General features: G+C 34.1%; 1 protein-coding gene across 1 annotated transcript; it reads right to left on the minus strand.

Annotated features, from left to right (window-relative positions):
• Positions 1 to 1,417: 1,417 nt before the first annotated feature.
• On the minus strand, positions 1,418 to 12,277 carry LOC123560775 (uncharacterized). The gene is made up of 5 exons (XM_053541705.1): positions 11,857 to 12,277; positions 10,703 to 11,098; positions 6,913 to 7,059; positions 6,125 to 6,155; positions 1,418 to 1,769 (listed from the first exon to the last, which is right to left on the minus strand). Exons 1-5 carry the CDS (start codon positions 11,957 to 11,959, stop codon positions 1,673 to 1,675), a joined length of 774 nt encoding a protein of 257 aa, XP_053397680.1. The 5' UTR covers positions 11,960 to 12,277; the 3' UTR covers positions 1,418 to 1,672.
• Positions 12,278 to 20,708: the final 8,431 nt, after the last annotated feature.

Consider the following 20,708-nt stretch of genomic DNA (forward strand, 5'->3'; position numbering starts at 1 on the left):
AAAAACAGATGAAACAGCTTTCCAAATAAATGTTATGCGTACTTTCATGTTGAGAAAAGCACTGCCTTTAATATTTCACATGAACTGTTATAGTTAGGGCCATAAAGGGAGGTAATAAAACAATAGATTCAATAAAACATTCTAGTATATTCAGCAACATTCAAACCTTTGACAAGTATGACAGAAAGTAGTTAATATCAGAAATAGGATTTATCAAGAAATCAATGCATTTTATGTTCACAACGGAAGATGTTGCAGCCACATTTTAAACAAAGGCATTATGCGCCTTTAAATGATGTATGACTGTATGATAATCATTCAGTGAAAAATATAACCATTTACTTTCTTTTTAAAAACCAGAGGAAAGAAACCACATACATCTGAAACTCGGTATCTCAAAATTTCTCGGATCAAGCGTATTACTTCAAGATGACCGACGTTAAAACGATATTTTGTGCACGTGTTTCCGAGACGGGACTTAAAAATGTCTACAAGATAGCCGGAATTTTTAGAAAAGTTATCTCGAGATATCGAGTTTCAACTGTATTTGTTCATTTAATATTTACGAGCAGTATATATTTAATACATCTACAGACAAGGACAATGTATATCGAAAGTTTGAATAGAAATATACAATATACCAATAAAATACATATTTCAATACACATGTACGTGAAGTAAATTAAATACAATCGTAAAGAAGTTCAAACAAAAGACAGTTACTATATCGGCTGCACCTGAATTCGCCTTTCTACATATTAGACAAAGTTCTACACTACAAATGTATGCTTTCAAGATAAGGTGAGTAGGCAGAAATGATAATATACATCGCTTATTCAGCTAAATCTGCATTAACGATAAACAGATATGCGTAGGCAGAAATAAAGACCTATGGTCGTTTCATAGCCATCTATAACGTAGATGCTATATAACGCTACCGTTGATGTAGAAAATTCACCTGAACTTCAACCGTATTCATTAGGATCTGCATTGTACAACTAATGCTTAAATACTCATCCCTGCACTCATTCTGTATACACAAGGCTTATATACTAATTTGATTGTTCATACTTATCATTCTTTTTGGCTCAAAATTGGGTTTCCACTTTTAACCGCCAGTTAAGTTTATCGCGAATAAAGTACTGTAATATTTTGTATTAAGTTTCAGAAGTTCACGGGATCTTAACCTACTGATTTTGTTCTTTTGATATCAAACACATCATCAAGAGTGCAAAAATATGCATTGCTTTGAGATGTTTTCTTTAAATTATTTTAGATATCAGCAGTTGTATATCTTCCAACCTTTGTAAAATTAATCCCTTAAACATGTGTTATGATTAATCACTCAGTGAAAGCAGTCTTCCAGTAGTTGTTGCATCTTCCTGACACATGAAGTATCTATTTCCGCACCACTCATGGTGTACAAGAGTCCATCTTTAACAAAATCATAATTAAGCTTTGTAGTTAGATAGAAACTGAACTGGTGGCTAGACTTTCTAAAAGTTTAATTCCAGACGTTCAAATTTATTTTTGCTGCAGTTACAGTAAGTTCTTTCTGAAAATATTCGCTCATCAAAGACAAAATGAGTAAAAGTAAAACAAAAATGTAAGGTTTGGATAACTATGTGAAAAAAATGATAATGACCTGCGTATAACACTTTCTTAGCTCAGCTTATTTTGATAAACCATAAGTGTCTTTATCGTCGTTTAAAGAGTAAGTTTGTTGATCAAATGCCAGACTCTGTTTGGCAACAGTTGCTGTATGTTCACTGAAACAAAACATTATACAGTATAAGCATTAGGGTTTTTATATTCCAGTACAGTAATTGCGTAATCTTGTGAAAAGGTAACTTCTGACACAAAAGTTAAATGCAGATGAAATTGCCATTTTAAAGATAAATATAATGCTGGTAACTTCATACTGGGCAGTCATATATAATAACTGCAGTACTAATGAATCTGTTACAGAAAAAATAATAAGCTAAAGTAAAAAGAGTTAAGTCAACTTAGATGAAATTTATTCTGGCATATATCTCTCACAAGATAGTAAGGTGGCTACCGCGAAAGTAACAATTATTGTCTTGATAAAGCAAAGTTTTCTGAAAAGATTATCACAAAAGTCGAAATATTTTTGGAAATATGATTGCGATAGTTTACATCATTATCTTGATACTCATTATGCAAGTGCCCGCAGCTGCCACCCACAGTTGACATTTATTAGCTCGATAGCTGATTCAAAATTATTTTTTTATATTTGGAAATATTTTTGAAAACGTTTGTCTTAACAGAAAAGTGTCCTGAAAATCTAAAGCATATCTAGAAAATTGCAATAATTGTGCAAGAAAAATGCACAAGTTTGAGGATAGTTAAAATGTTATCGTGCTAAGAACCTATGTATAAAGTGGTAGTTTCAAGCATTAACGCGAAATTTTGCCATAAAATATTTTCAGAAAATCAAAGATATCTAGAAAATGTTATTTATTACTGTAGTGTTTTTTACGGAAGCTTATCAGGGCCTCCACTTATCTAAAAGTTTCGCGTCAAGTCAACTTGTGTCTTTTCGTTTTGAACAAAAACATCTGATGAAGGCGTGATAATTAATACATTATACGTAAATGTTTTTAATCATTACGCATACTCTTTTATCGAATTGCGTGAAATATTTGTCAATGCGATTAACTTCTACACGTCTAACTAGATCTTTCAGCGAAGTCGTCAAGAAACATAACAAGAAGATAAATGTATTTGGTATTTCAACATAATTTACTCGACTTGTTACATCTTTTTCTCGGGAACTTTTACTTTAAGCGATATAATTATGCATGTCACGTGATATTTAAACACGTCAGGTTCAAAAATTGCCTATATTGGTCTTGTCTGCACAGTGATGGTTTCATTATGTCTACGCCAGAAATATTCTAGGGAGACATATTGTTTTCCCCGAGTTGTCTGTCTGTCCGTCTGTCTGTCCCGACGTGCCCACATGTAAATTTGGGGTTAGCGTTTCTGTTGAATTTGACATTCTGAGGTTGTGGTCATCTGGGGTTAAATTGGTATTGTGGGGTTAAAAATTAGTATTGTGGGGTTAAAAGGATCAAAGGAAGATAATAGGTAATATAAGGGATTACCCCACAAATCCTGTAAGTTCGTCCGTCTGTCCTTCACAAATCGTGTCCGGGATGTATTGTTTAAACCCCTTAAAGGATTTTCAAATTACTTGGCACAAATAGTCACTGTAACAAATCATGGAGGCTGGGGGAGACATGTGTTTTTGTTACAAAAACCCTTCTTGTTTGTGAGTTGATTTTAACTAAACTTGCACATAACTTTTACCACCAAAAGATCTTGGTTCCTTTCTGGAACCAGGCATATCCCATGATTGACTCGAGAGTTATATCCCCTAAAAGGGCAAAACTTGTCTAAATTGTGGTCTTGTCTGCACAGAATTATTGTTTCATTTATGATTTTATTTTTCAGCTATATTTCAATATGAACATGTGAAATTTCATAATAACACAACAACACTCCACCCTCTTCCACCCCCCCCCCACATCACAACCCCCTCCCCACACTGAGGTGACCTGCCCCCCCCCCCCCTTAAAAAATCTTGTTCAGCTATATTTTCAATATAAACATGTTGAAATGTGAAATTTCAAAACAACAGTTCCCCGCATCCCGACACCCTGCACCCCCTCCACCAGGGTGACATCCCTCCCCCAGTTATTCTTTTTATTTTCCAGCTCTATTTCAGTATGAACATGTGAAATTTCAAAAGAGCACTTCCACACGCCCCCGCCCCCTCCCCTCCTCCCTCCCATTCAGTTATATATGATTGTCCGTTTTAGCTCGACTAAATATATCAAACACTATCAAAGCTTTGATACTAGCTAGATCAATGTAATTTTGTATGTGAATAGAGGGCAATATTGAAATTATGAACAACACTTTGTTAAAATTCATGTTGCTATGGCAACAGAAATAGTCAAAATATAATTTTCCCATATGGATCCTTTGATGACTAAAAATTATAGTGGCTAGGTTAATGTAATTTGGTATGTTAATACATGGAAATAAGGAGATTACTATAGGTTTACTCTCCATCTGTCTGTCTGTCTGTCCATCCGTCTCACAATGTTTATCTCGAAAATCACGATGTATATTTTTTTTCAATTAAATATTTGTCGAAAATAGAAAAACATCGAGCATATTGAGAAAAGTTAAGTCGAAAATTGAAAAACATCGGGCATATCGAGAAAAGTGAAGTCGAAAAGGGAAAAACATCGAGCATATCGCGAAAGGTTAAGTTGCATTACCTCTATACTTTTAATCTTTGTCAATAAATTTTATTGACATGTGTAAAACATCTTATCTAGGCGAGTAAAGACAAGTCGACTTAGCACAAAACATCTCACCAACTGTAGGCCCTAATAAGCTTCCGTAGTTTTTCGATATTATCGTGAAAGTTACCTAGATATCTCGTACACCAAAGGAACATACAACACATATCGAGAATGTGTACTGCTTTTATTGTTGTCCAACTTGGTTCGACCTTAAAATGATCTTCTGGTCTAATTAAGTTATTTAGTAAAATATGCAACGACAATGTAAACATTACAAAGATTTGTATGTAGCCGAGGTTAGGGTAAGCTGACCTAGAACTTTCACTTAGGTCAAGGCGAAATTTTTAGTTATCTAGTGTTTCTATGGGTACGCACATGCCTCCAATCAACCTCGGGAAATAGTGTCATCTGATGTATATTCAAAAAAAAAAAAAAAAAAAAAAAAAAAAAAATAATATGGCCAAGTTGATAGGTTCTTTTTGACAGTCGTCTGTTCCCGCCATTTCATCGATAATTAATTGCTACTGATGTGTGCTTTTGCATGCGAAGCGAGCCCGAATGTATGCCTGAAATGACTTAAGATCTGAAAGTTAAGGCTGCCAGAAATGCATGCTTGCAAAATATTGGGAACATCTCTTGCTGCAGATTGTTAAACATCATTGTGGACTTTTCTAACAAAGTCCCTATTTTTCATGAATTAAATACACCAATAACAGACATATTCTATAAAATTGATATAAAGAATCGTTTTCACTTCATGTGGTTAAATTTGTTAAAAGTTTCAGTAAGGTAGTTCTGCACGTTTGGATCGAAAAAATTCTACAAACTGAAAATGTAGACTTTGATTAAACTCTAATTTTTCAAAACTTCAGAATATAAAAAAGATAGGGTCGTGTATTTGATTTTGTGCTAGACTGATTAAAAAGAATATGGACCTCACGCAATATTTCATACTGGGAGTCTATGAGAAAATCATAACTTTCATAACATTTTATCGAATAGATTTTTTTCTGCAATGTAGATTTTGATGAAACTTCTCAAAGTTGTATATAATCACATGGCCTATAATTTTTTGTAATAAAATGCATAGGTCCGTGTGCTTATTTTTGAGATATTTGACAATAATTAAAAGCAACCGGACATTTCAAGTTAATTTTAAGACATCATTTTGAATTTTTGAACGTTCCATATGTTTTAATATCATATTTTGACTTGAACGACATAGAAACAGTGTCGTTGTAATAAATTTACTCTCAGGTTTCTATTAATTCTTAAAGTGGTTTTCATTTCCGTACGCCGAATCCCGGCATTATTCTACGTTTTCCGGATAAATGACGTTACGCCCTCACTTCCGGTTTTTCAAACGTGCAGAACTACCTTAATTTTAATTGCTAAATCAATGTTCCGCCACCAACGTCTGCAGTCAAAAACAGAGATATATGTTTTAAAATTATATGCACACATGAACTTTTAGTTTGATAGTGGGCGTTCTCCGTCCTTGTATTAATATTAAGTCATCTTTGTCTTAGTAAGATTGTTGCGATTCCTTATAATTCTTTGGTTACTAAGGGCACGATAAAACTGTCGTGGAAAAAAATAATGATGATGTGGCGGCCAATTAGTATAGCAAATAATATATTTGTTCAGCAATTTTCCTATGCATATGTTTGGCTGTACCAAAGCTTTAAATATCTCTATAACTGAATATCTTTTACTAGTATTATATATTCGAAATGAAAAAGAGGCTGAAGTCAAGACCAGAATGTCATGCAAGTTTCACTTACGGTTCACGTCTTCCGTGGCATAAGCATCTATCTGAAAGATAATAATGTGTGTCTTTAGAACAAATTGTCCGTGTTCCTCTGGCTTACATAGAATATTAGTCAATATTCTTTTGTTCAATTTAATATTATTCCAGTTTCCATATTAAATGTAAAATAGGCAGAAAGTTACTATATACCATATACAGTAGATTATACGATAGTCTAGAGTTTGAGTTATATGAACTATGTGTTATTCTTTTTCTCCATGACTTTCTATAAAATTGCAGAAACAACACTAGGATATACTTTGTTTGTATTTGTTCTTATTCATAGTTTAAGAAAAATAGTGACATTTCAGTTTTCGTGGCTTGATGGAGCCCCAGCTGCTGCCGGACTTCATTTTATACATGAGCAGACATTTTCGCAAGTAAGCCAGATAGATAGCTTAAAGGATGAAGTACGGTCAAAAGGGGCATCCGTGCCCGAGTGAATAAGATTGAATAAGATTTCTGACTCGAATTCACTGCCCTTTCCTAATGTTGGTTCGAGGTCTCATTCTGGGCGTTTGATTCTTCATGTAAGGCAGACATCAAGCTGGTTCTACCCAGGTGCCTGCCCGTGATGAAATAATGCACGGATGAGCACTTGGTGTCTTCATCCGCCATCAAAACTGGAAAGTCGCCAAATGACCTATAATTGTGTCGGTGCGACATTAAGCCCAACAAAAAGGAACACGCAATGATTAAGATGTAACCATCCAAGATGCAGGGCTCGGGTACAGTACAGAATAGAATACATAATTATTTTACCGTCAAACGACATTGTCCGTGACCTTATTATTACCACTGTAAGATAAGCTGCATAGACTGCTGTCAAGATATTTGTTACTCCTAAAATTGCACCAACAGTCAACGCTGAGTTTCCATTGTCACTTCTGGAATTTTGCTGTGTGTTGTCTGCAATGTTAAGTTATAGAATACGCCATAAATGCTGGGGACACCATATCCGAATGCGTTAGATGATACGTATAGCAGTTAAAAGCCTAAGAGCATGAGATCAACAAATTTTGAACTACTTGTGGATCTGTGTTCGTTTAAACCAAAATATTCTACACGGATAAAAAAGGAGGTCCTCACAAATTAAGGAATCTGCATATCAAGAATCCAAACCTCTTTCCCATCAAAACTATAACATTTTGTATTAGTTAGATCAATCCGATTAAAAATTAAATAAATAAAAACAGGAGGAGAAAAAACATACGGATGAAAAAAAAAAATGACTTCGTGCGTCGTATCACATTGTCGTGCGTAGCACTACTTTGTATGTGTCACGGTCATTAAAAAGACAGAGCACGGCACATGACAATGTGAAGTGACATCACGAGAATGCGAAGTGTCATCACGACAATGTGTTACGATGCAGGACAACACGAAAGTGACATTGTGATAAATCGACACGCGACAATACAACGTGACATCACGGCATTTTCACAAATGCAATATTTAACCTTTACCCTGCTAAATTTCTTATATGGACTTGTCCGTCATTCAGTTTGGTCATTACCACTTATTATTTAAAAAAAAAATCAGTGCAGACCATGATCAGACTGCAAGGACGTGCAAACTGATCCTGGTCTGCACTGGTCGCAAAGGTAAAATCACTTGCCACCAGCAGGCTAAATTTAAATCACTGCAAATGAAATCAAATTTATACCTACACTAGTGCTATGCGTTCGTTAACATATTACTTTTATATCGAATTATCGGATATCCTCTATCTATTTCATTGGTGAACAGTTACTTAATTTACGTGTATTGGATTGTAATTTTTAGTACTTTTGTGATAATTCACACAAACAGAAAATAAAGCAATATATAAGTCCCGACGACGCCAATGACGTTCATACGTTTTCATTGTAAACATTTCTGGCAAGGGGAGTGTCATGTGTTATGATACCACCAGTATGTGGATGGCATACTTTGACCGAGCGGTCTTGGTTGCGTAAAAGGTTTCGTATAATTTTCTGACGAAGGAGTCGTAAACATTACCGGTCTACACCAGTCAAGTAAATGTGGCAAGACAATGACACGATCTGTCATCTAATGTGCTAACTGCATGTTTTCTACCTCACGAAGGAACCTAGGAAGATCATGCGCATCACTCATTATCCTGAAACCTGTAGCCAGTTCATAAAATGCTATCAAATATTTACTGGCGTCAACGACAGAAACGATCCCTTGCAACAATATGTGGCCTTATTTTCTCTCGGACTCTAACGGTCGAGACATTACAAAATTATTCATCGTTCAGTCGTGAATTGACACATGTACCAATAAATGTATACGGAATTCCCGTGCAAAACGAGAAAATTTAAACTAACCGGAAGTTTTAGACAACTATTGTTACGGGGTTCCGATAGTATTACGTAAGAACATAAGTTTTCGATATGATCGTATAAACTCATAAGTAAGTTCAGTTAATTGGAATTCCCCCGCCAAATGGGTAAAAGATTTTGCCCTTGAAGTATCACTATCTGCTTATGGAAAGCTCTTAAATGCAACTGAATTTCAGTCTCTTTGAAGGCTTCTCTTTCCTAAATAAATTACTGATCGAAACATATTTTGTATATTTAATAACAATGCCCTTGACCTAACCTGCCAAAATGAACAGAAAATATTTGTTTTTATGAAAACTACATATTTTATCAGGATTGGTACCTAACTGAAGTAATATAGGGAAAAAAATAATAATTCTATATTTAGCAACAGAAACCCAAAATAAATATAAAACTATGGCCTCTATGAAAACTTTCAAAATTCCAAGTATGATTGCAATACCATATTCCTTACTGAAAATATTAAGCAAAAATGTTTTCTATGTTTAGAAACATGTAGTTCTGCATCGCTTTATACCAGTAACATTTCTATCATGTTTTATTAAAATACTGCGATATGACTCAGACGGAAAAAAGCAAATAAAAACTCTATATAATATTATGTACTATATATATAATTGCAAAGGACCATAAACATTGTCTCCCCTGACCAATCTGAATGAAATTTGCATTGTCCCGAATCAATTTCCATTTCTTCTAAGTTTGATTTACATCTTTTTAAACATGTCTGATAAATTACTCCAGACGGACAGAAAACCCCCCATTAAATATGCATTACATATACTATTATACAATATAAATCCTGTCTCAATCCGGCAAACTGACAGAGAATTGCTTGTTTGTTTTCCCCTACAGCAGTTAACATTTCTACCGTGATTTATTTAAATACTTCAAACCATGTCATAGACAGACGGATGGAAAGACGGACGGACAACGCCAAATCTTTTGCAGGGATAAACGCTTTACGACATATCAAGGATTGGGTGGTTTTACTGACTGAGAAAGGATACCATAACAATGCAAAAATGTAAAGCCGTTAAATGTAAGAAGACAGATTCTATGAAGCAGAAATATTAAAGATTTGTATGTTGGAGTTTTCCATCTTACAGTTACATGCCGTTAAAAACTCCAAGAGTATCTGTACCTTTGGTATTTCAAAACTTTCAAAGTCATCATTTTGAAACATTGAACACTTGCGTTTGATAGAAGATAGAAATTGACTGTTTCAACTGTGAGGTTGATTTACGTTTTTAAATTCGTAAATGAATCATTTATCGAACTCTCTTATAATGCAAGTAATAGAATCAGTCCGGTTCAAAATAATTGCGATAAAAGATAACGAGTTTTCATTTCTCCGCAAAAACTTTAAGTAGTAGAAAAGTAAGTCTGTTAGCTAAAATATAAAATAAAGCTGATATAGTTCTTATATTTTAGGAAATCAATGGCACAGTGGTTAATAGGCTGCACTACACAGGGTAGCCCGGGTTCGATTCTGGATTGCGGTTGATATTCTAGAATAAAACTGCTGCAGACATTCCCGCGCCTTTCGTGGATATTTAATGACGTTGAGTGACATATTGTATTCATTTATCAGTTTTTCCTCGTTTTATGTTTTTTTATAGCATCTACAGAATGCATCGGGATACATTGGTCAACCAATCCCTCGGGATTCTGCAGATGTTATAATAGAAAAAAACATGTGTTATCCCTACATCCAAGTTGTGTCCAACTATGGTAATTAATTTGAATTAGTATTGTCTCTGACAATATCGACCACGACTGGCTATTGTCGGCCTACGTTAGAAGCATTGAGTACATTTTTTTCATATAAAATTGGAAGAAGAATATGACTTGTTAGTAGCCTATGCATAAACGTGTTTTACTCATGGTTATTAGGAAATAGTTCTGATTAAGGCATGTTTTATAGGCATTAGTTGTATAGGCCATCTATAGCGATTTGTTATGCATAGCTTCGAATAGGCCTGTTTATAGAGACCCTCATTTATATCGTTGGAAGTCACTTTGTGTATGAATATTGATTTCGTGTTATCGCAAATGTCCGGTTTACCGATTAAACATATTTTAATTTTGAAAATGAAGGCACAGTCGTGTTGATGGTCTAAGTAGTACCAAACGCTTTGCTTGGTGGAAATAAAGATAAGTGCTATCAGCATCATAATAAAAATATAAAAAGAAACGTTTACCATCAATCATAAGCGTGGCACATCTGTAACTTGAGCGAGAGCTGTCAGAAATTCTGCTTTTATACGCCAACTCACATCCATATACTCTGGCATCATCATAGGTTATCTTTTCAATATTCATTTCTAAAGTTAAATGAGTGTTAAATGGTTTTTCTGCATCCAGATTACCACCAACAACAAATTCCTTGTCATTGAAAAAGCCTTTATCTAATTCTGGGACTTTAGTACCTGCTTCGATAAGTGCAATTGTCTGCCATCCGGAATTTGTTTCTCGCCGTATCTGTATGTTATAGAATACTTTAACGTCTGTTTCTGTAACCTGGCATATCATGAATAGCTTTCCTGTAGTTCCTACTATAACTCGTGACTTTGACAAAGTGAAATTCAATCCGGAAACTGGAAAAATCAGGAAGTTTATTATAATATTGTGCAAAAAGGTCATGCGAAAATCCTGACTATGCAGATAAAATGCAACTGTTACTTGTTGCTCCGTACATGTACTTATTGTAATCAATGGGTCCATAATTTTGTTACAAATTGTGATAATTTTGAATTTTTGTTAACGCAATACATAAAGGCAAGTGCTAAATGTTTCACACGCACACCAAAAAATGTATACTGTAATCGGTAGGGAGTGAGAGAAATTTGTCTCGTTTGGTAGTTATTTTATGTTGTCAGTTTGGTAATGGTATTTCTTATTTAAACTTCTTATATGTATATTTTACATCTCCCCCTTAATATAGGTGTGTTTTTTCCTTTACGTTGACCAGGATGACAGCCTTTAAAAGTTTACTTATTGTATAAAACAAATTCGGATAAGCAAGAAAAAGATAATTATATATTATTTCATGACGGGCACCTGGATAGAACCGCCGACCTTCCGTAAGCCAACTGAATGGTTTCTCCGATTGGAGAATTCAACGCCCCAAGTGAGGCTAGAACCCACATTGGCGAGGGGCAAGAGATATGATGTCTGTAACTTTAACCACCCAGCCTTATCGACTAACGAATAAAATGTAGATCATTTTGTAAGTCTTGGCATCGCCGGGTCACCGGCATGCCTCTTTAAACGTATTTAAAGTGTGTTAAAAAAGGAATAACTGTAACCTGCAAGATTTAAACCTATTTGATTTTTGTTATTATAAGATAATTACCTATTGCTGTCAACGCGGCCAGCAAAGGAACAACCAAAACAAGCGCCTTCATTCCACGTCCTGGTTTTCCTTGTCTCCTGTGAAACATTTCTTTCAATTTCATATTGAAGACGATATCGATTAGTCAAAGGTATATAATGGTGTTAATCTTTTGTCTGTTTGATATAAAAGTCGTCCTTTTACTGATTTCGTAAATTGGAAACAGTACAAATGTAATCATCTATTAAATAACTAACGTGCAAACAAACTGTAAAATGTAAAGAAAACTGCACTAAGGCAATATCCAAGCAGTAAAATTGACTTCAGATAGCTAAAATAGCTAAACTGTAGCTGTAAAATTATATTTACAAGATATTATAGCAAAAATATACGATTTATGACTCGTGATAGTCCACAATTTTTATTACCTAAACATAATGATATTCTGACGTTGATCTGAAGGCAGTCTCCTTTAAAACATTAAGGATTGTTAATTATGACTGTTTTCTATTGTGAGCTTAACTGTCTCATGCTCAATGTCTACAATGCATCATGAAAGATTAATTTTCAATGAGTCACTTCATTTGTACAGACATAGTAACGGTATATAACGCATTGATGATCATGTTCAATAGTCACATCCAGACCATGTGTATGAAATTAAAGTCAAGAAATTTCTGACTAGGCATATAGGAAAGTTGGTATAAGTTGTTCAAAAAGTATAACACATCCCGATCGCGATACGGTGTTTCTTCCCCTTATTCAGAAGGTAGTTTAACTGCACGTTGAAACAGTACAAAGATATGATATAAATATACCAGAGCAAATTCAAACAAAATCAAGTGTAAATGTTGAGCTCTGCTCAACCCGGGGCTAGAGGGCGTGGACGGTAGCATGCATTTCTACTACCATCCATGAAAACAGGCTCAATCAAACCGAGCCTGCAACATTTTCATTTTTGTCGTGTTGAGCGACCTGTGAAGTTTTTCACTTTTCTCTATTTAATTTCCTGTTACCTACAATTTATGAATTAATCTTTGCGACACTAATTACATACGTGACAAGATATATTTGCACGTAAGCCAAAGCTTTATTAGTGAGGTGGTTTCGATGAATTATGAGCAGGATGAGTGGAAAAGCACGGTAAGTATACTGTAAAGGCATTTCTACAATTGTTTATCTACTTGAATGAAAACAATGGGTGGAATTGAATCACAAATGATTTTGCTTTGTAGTACATGTGTTCAGTTACAAAATGTATCCTAGTGTCACTACTTGATGCACATACCATTTATCATGGTTTAAAACCCTGTAAAATATCTATTAAAATAGGAAAAACCTTTAATTAACCCCATTTATTCTTGCATCACGTTATTTAACAGGTTACACAATATTAATGGGTTACATGTTAACATACCATTAAAACACCCATTTTTGACCACGAGTCATATGCCATTGAAAATTTAGCTGAAAAGCTAAAAAACTAATGGCTTTGAAACAATAGTGAAATTCTGTATATTTTAAAGTTAATAGGATTATTCGTGGCTCTTAACTTTGATTTAATGCCCATTAAATGTTCAGGTTCTGTACGATTTCATTTAAGAGTAAACTTAATGGCCCTTATCAGCAATGTGATGCCCATTAATTCCTACATTCTGTAAAATGTGATTCGTATATTTTCTTTTTTTTTTGGTTTTTGGCTTGCACTCTCATTGAATGCTTATAATTCAAGCCCCATATTGTTCTAAAATGGACTTTAATCACAACAAATACATACTACGCACACATCGTCTATAATATATCATGATGTTATATTTAGTTACATTAAAGTTATTTTCCCTTGATGCAGTTACGCCATTTTTAGCTCACCTGTCACATAGTGACAGGGTGAGCTTTTGTGATCGCCCTTCGTCCGTCGTCCGTCCGTCGTCCGTCCACAATTTCTTGTCTGCACGATAGAGGTTTCATTTATGATTTTATTTTAACCAAACTTGCACACAACTTGTATCACCATAAGATCTCGGTTCCTTTCTTAATCTGGCCAGATTCCATTATGGGTTCCAGAGTTATGGCCCCTGAAAGGGCCAAAATTAGCAATTTTGACCTTGTCTGCACAATAGCAGCTTCACTTATTATTTGATTTTTACCAAACTTGCACACAACTTGTATCACCATAAGATCTCGGTTCCTTTCTTGAACTGGTCAGATTTGATTATGGGTTCCAGAGTTATTGCCCCTGAAACGGCCAAAACTAGCTATTTTGACCTTGTCTGCACAATAGCAGCTTCATTTATGATTTGATTTTAACCAAACTGGCAAACAACTTGTATCACCATAAGATCTTGGTTTCTTTCTTGAACTGGCGAGATTCAAGTATGGGTTCCAGAGTTATGGCCCCTGAAAGGGCCAAAATTAGCTATTTTGACCTTGTCTGCACAGTAGCAGCTTTATTTATGATTTGATTTTAACCAAACTGGCATACAACTTGTATCACCATAAGATCTTGGTTCCTTTCTTGAACTGGCGAGATTCGATTATGGGTTCCAGAGTTATGGCCCCTGAAAGGGCCAAAATTAGCTATTTTGACCTTGTCTGCACAATAGCAGCTTCATTTTTGATTTGATTTTAACCAAACTTGCACACAACTGGTATCACCACAAGATCTTGCTTCCTTTCTTGAACTGGCCAGATTTCTTCATGGGTTCCAGAGTTATGGCCCCTTAAAGGTTCAAAATTGGCTATTTTGGCTTTTGCAGCCATATAGAAACTTCATTTATGGTTTTATTTGATACAAACTTCCAAAATAACTTCAACAACAATAATTCTTGGATTCCATGACAAATCAGATCCAAGCGTAGGTTCAGAGTTATTTTATATCTGATTACTTCCCTGATTGTAATCAAAATGGATTTATATCAGTAAGTACTTATAGTACTTATTTGAAATTTCATTATTGTCATTAGTTTGACTGAGCCAATCAGGGTAGATAACTATGGACTGATTTTATGTCAAATTACCTCCCTTTATTTCAAATTAAAATGGGTATATCTCCGTAACTTATGAAGATACTGATCTGACATTTCATTTATGTCAACAGATTTATTTGGCAGATCCTTCTTTTCTTCACTTACAATAATTTTTTTTAATAACTTCCCTTTTACGTTACTATAAATAGCTTATTTTTAGCAACTTTTTTTATTATTGGCCGTAGGGAAAAACCGAGACCACTTTTCTGTGGTACAACATGGATGGTACCTCCAATTTGTAGGTGTATTTTGACATACATGTATCTGTACCTTGTATGAATTTTTTTTCTTTTTGGTTAAATTTCTTCCCTTTGTTGTTACTGTCCTTTGGACTTAGATATTTTTTCTGAGGACCTTCTTGTCCTCAAGTGCAATGATAACAGGTGAGCGGTATAGGGCCATCATGGCCCTCTTGTTTTCAAATGTTTGCAAAGTTGTGTTCCTACAAAAATCGGACTTATTTCAATGAAAGTCGGATGAAAACATATTAATTTATTTGATAACATCAATCTACATTATTTTGGTAAGGGTAAATACGTAAATACGTATTGATGCATGCCACTTTTCCGTTGTTTGTTTTCCTGTCCAAATAATCAGCATTTGTATAAGAAAATGGGTGGGGTAAGGAATTTACATTACAAAATGTGTTCAGACAAGTTTAGATTTTCAAATTTTCCAATCCTTGAGTAGAAACTAAGGTTTATAGAGGAGTGAACAGTACACATGATTGTGAAGATTTACAGTCTGATTTAAATTCATTTGGGGCATGGGCAGATTAATCGCTTCTTCGTTTTAATGAATCAAAGTGTGTGGTACGCTTGATTGGGGAGGTGGGGGAAAAGATACTTGTGATGCAATCCCTCAAACATTTTCTCTTAGCTGTTTAAATGCATGCACCTGAGCACAAAGTATTGAAGTAGAGCTAAATTGTGATTGCCCATTGTGCGCTGACATTGTCATCAACAGTTGCCTTTTGAATACACCTGATGCCTAATGTCTGTACCAATAAAAACTTAGTCAGAATGTTTGTCAATTTTATAATGTTAAATAGTTAAAACTACCCACATGGTCACTTGATCTATTAAACCAGTACCTGTAAACCATTCTCAGTACAACACAATACAATAAAATATCCATTTATTTTCTCATTTCATATGAACATATCACAGAATAAGGATACAATATGACAAATGTTTGTAAGAGGCTGTTACATGTGTTTTACATTACAAAATAATGAGAGAAAAAAGAAGAAACAAATGTTCTACTACCATTTTACAAAACAGCACATATGTATAAGTACTATTACTTGTGTAGTGATACGTCAATACGGCAGATACCAATATGAAGTTGATTATCTTAAGATGTCTAATTCTGATGGCAAATTTTCATGGCCCTTAATTTGATATACCATTAAAATATTATGAATCCATTAAAATTGAATCTGACATATTTGATGAGACCATTCAACATTTTTAATAATTAACGACCATTAACAGAGTATTAAAAAATAATGGCCCCATTAGTTCTTACTAATTAATGAGGAATTAAGGGGTACTTTTTAATGGCACATTAATTTCATGCCATTTCTTTAAGGTTTTAGTTTTAAGGAGCATGTTAACTTTTTAACGGTTTATTTTAAGCAGCTTTTCATGGTCATCAAAGTCATTTTAACAAGGTACATTTTACAAGGATTTTAATATATTTATTTCATGGCTTTTTAATGCATGGTATTAAAACTATGGTCATGAAAATCCCATTAAATAGTAAGAAGTAATGGGTGAATTTTAATGGTGACCGGTTATAACTTTTAATGGCATGCGCATCCAGTAGTGTATTCTGCTGGTTTTTTTTCAAACACTTGTATAGTATTGCGAGTGAAAGAGATTTTGCTGACATTTGAAAATATCTCGCTTATCGGCATCAAGTAATTATTCACATATTCGTATCAAAACAAAAAGCAAATATAGATCTATTTCAGAGTGTTATTAGTGTTTTGCACAATTACTAACGTAAAGAAGTTTTGAATGGGTCGCTACGCAACGCATTTAATGGGATATTATCCTGTTTCTCAGTTTTCTATCCTAATTCCTTTTATATATTATTTACAACACACACACACACACACACACACACACACACATATATATATGGAAAGGCATGTGAAGTCATTTTATCTATTTGAGTTATATATATATAAAATGACTTCATATGCCTTTCCAGCAGTATTTAATTATAAAAATACAAACTAGTTTCGCCTGTCGGCTCATCAATGTAACGTGACGTTAATATGGTAATGACGCGACGTCAATATAAAGGGACGTAATTCTGACGTTATTTTCTCAAAGGGCGTAATAAACGTTGTTATTTAATTATTCAGAACATAACTGTTACTGTAGGCTGTTAAGTTTATATATATAGGGGGAAAAAGATGTGGAGAAAGATGCTCAAGTCTTTACATTTTAATATTGTCTATAAACATTTAAAAATCAATAAAAACAAAGAAATAAATAACCGGTTTCACCCGTTCAACGCGGGATCTTCAGATAAATGACGTTGTCTCTATGCGTCGACGTCATGACGTCATTAATGTCGCTTGCGTCTTAGAAATGACGCCGCTTATGTTTTATACAATTATTTATTTAATTTATTGGCAGGTCTTATGTTAAAGCTTTAAGCGATGGTTGAAACAATTTAATAAAGTGGTGTTCTTCGTAGAGTACTGTTATTTTCTGGTGGTCGGTATATAGGAGAAATCTTGTATTTTGTGTTGCAATCTTTAGCGCATTGCGCGATATGTCTGCTAACTGGAATGGGGGCGTCTTTACCTTGTCGGATATGCTGGTTATGTAATATAACCCTGTTTCTCAAATTTCCAGTTTCTCCAATTTAATCTTTGTTGCACCCGTTACATTTTATTGCATATACATGTATAACATTAGTGGCATCGCACGTTCCTGAAAATTTTATTTTCAAACTACTGTCCATTATAAAATTTGTACTCGTTCCCTTCTATTATGTGTGTGCACAATTTACATCTAGGTCGTTCATATTTTCTTATTGTAGCCTGTTTGATCTTCTCATCGTATCTTGCTCGCGTAAGGATCCTCTTCAAATTTTGTGGCTGTCCTTTGCTTTTAATAATAGAAGTTTTCCTTAAGACTTTCGCCATCTCTTGGTCTTTTTCAACGATAGGTAAATTAGTTCTAATATAATTGAATAATTCAGGGTTTCGAGGGTTAAATGTTGAAACATACGGAATTACTTCTTTTTCTTCTTCATATATATATATATCCGAATTGAAAAGCACAATACGGATTAAATACAGGGGAAAAAGATGTGGAGAAAGATGCTGAAGTCTTTACATTTTAATTTTGTCTATAAACATTTAAAAATCAATAAAAACAAAGAAATATAAAGTAAAGAAGTAATTCCGTATGTATTTAATCCGTATTGTGCTTTTCAATTCGGATATATATATATGTGAACAAAAATACTATACGATCCTTTGTACTTTACCTTTTAGATTTGAGGGTTAACAATAATAGTTAAGTTGTTTCATTTTCTTTTATTCCTTAATACATTTTCTATTTACCACTAAATCCTTATTTCTTGATTATTTAATTACATTGCTTACTTGTAAACAGTCGTGCCATGAATGCTTATTTATGTATATCTTAATTCAGGGAAAGAACAACCGTGAGCTACCTAGCTTTCTGAACAGTTCCCTTATCTCAGTTGTTGTATATTATTCATGTAATGACTTATAGATAAATAAAATATGTTTAAACCAAACAGGACTAAATCAGTGAAGACAGCTTACATTCTGTTGCAAAAATATGCCCAGCGAAAAGAATGCAAGAGAGCATTTTGACAGAGCATAAAGGAAAACAAGAACTACCGTGCATCTTCTCTTAAAGTGAATAGAAGCCTGCTGAGAATAAGATCATTCAATCGACAGATGTTTTCTATTACATTAACTAGTTGTTCATAAAAAACAACTGTGATCCTTTCTTGATTTCATGTTGCAGTATGAATAAGATGATTGAAGACTTTTCTGAATTGCTGATTTTTGATCAAAAGCTGATTTTCAGATGGTCATTCATTAGCTGCTGTCAAATGCGTTCTGTAATATCTATAGAATATCAGTTTACAGAAACGATTTTCCCATACCAGAAATGAACAGTATACTTCAGAACATTTCATTTAAATGGGAGAACTTCAGATATATAAAAAAGGTTATCCTAAATTATCACCACAAGTATATTTAATTTTGTCGATTTGCCCAGACAGACATTTTGTAAGAAAAGCAATAAAAATCAAAACTGTTAAATATGCTTGTGAATGACATTTTTAAGGTTCAGAAACGCTGACTTTGCGCAGTATAGTTTTCAAACAATGATTTTCACTAATTACTCCAATAAATCACTTGAAAACGATAGTATAAAGTCTTTTTGAATAATTCGATAATCATATTTTAGAAACATACAGTGATAAAAGGCAAGTAACTCGGAGCAACATCGAACGTTTTGGTAAAAAAGTTCAAAGAAAAACTGAGTGAAACATCTTTGGAGTCATAATTCAAAGTTCAGTTCCATGTAATGCGAAACAATTAGATCAGACTCCAACATACCAGAATGAGAGTCAACAGCCGTAATCACATGGCTACTTAGAATACCCTTTGTACAAATATGTCCCTAACGACAATGGCAATAATCCCTAACAATACATGTTTTGTTATCATACAAATACAAATACATTTGTATAGCGCAAAAACTATTTCAAAATTATTCTACAGCGCTTCACACAGTCATAGGTTATTTACAAATTCAATTCTATTACATAAAGACATTTGAGCAATTCAACTATAAAATATTCTAAAAAGATAGGTTTTTAGATCTTTTCTGAAAGATTGTTCATTTTTCTTAGGTTTAAGGTGACTGGGAAGATTGTTCCACTATTTTGGTCCAACAATCAGCTACTCGCGTTCTTGTTCTTGGGACAGTAAACTGAATGTCATTTGAAGATCTTAGTTTGTATTTTCTTTGAGCACACTTTAACAAAACACTCAAATAAGATGGAGCTTTTCCTTGCACAGCACGAAATACAAGAACACGAATTTTGAACATAAGCATGTTGATCTGACAGGCAGAGATATCAGTGAAAAGGTCATTGCAAAAGTCAAGATGAGAATGAGTAAGTCCATGCACCATCATCTCTTAGGACTTATGTGACAGATGTTTACGAATATCTGTCAGATTTCTTAGCTGAGATCTATCATAACTCGATTGTTACAAGATTTTTGTCAGTAGCGTCTAATAAATCGCTATACATTTTAACCATTGCTGTTTCTACACGATGACCTTTTCGATATGTACTCTAATACTAGTATGCTAGAAGTAGACTATTTACTTCGATAATTATGCTAAGTTATTTGTTTCAGGGCTGATTTCTCAAGTACTTTTGATAGAAATGACAAGTTTGACACGGATGTATAGTTTTGAAGTTCTAAGGGGAGACAATTAAAATCAAACGAAAAAAACCCCACATCTATTATTTTTGTTTTCACATTTTACATATATATTACCGGTATATGATATAACACGTAATTATAAAGAGTGGGAGGGTGGGGGATGTAGGGAGGATCTCTCACATGTACCCCAAGTACAATTGTATACCTGTCCGCTTGTGTCATACAAATCATGCATAAAGTATTTCTTAAAACGCTTTCAAACAGGTGAAATCTATTTGATTATATTCTAATCATGTCTTAAAGCCGCCCGTCTGATATATTTTTTTCCATTACAGTTTTATGTTGTTGCGGGCCTACTTTGCGATGCATGGTTCTAT

This window comes from Mercenaria mercenaria, chromosome 4 (genome assembly GCF_021730395.1).
Source record: "Mercenaria mercenaria strain notata chromosome 4, MADL_Memer_1, whole genome shotgun sequence".
Lineage (NCBI taxonomy): Eukaryota > Metazoa > Mollusca > Bivalvia > Venerida > Veneridae > Mercenaria > Mercenaria mercenaria.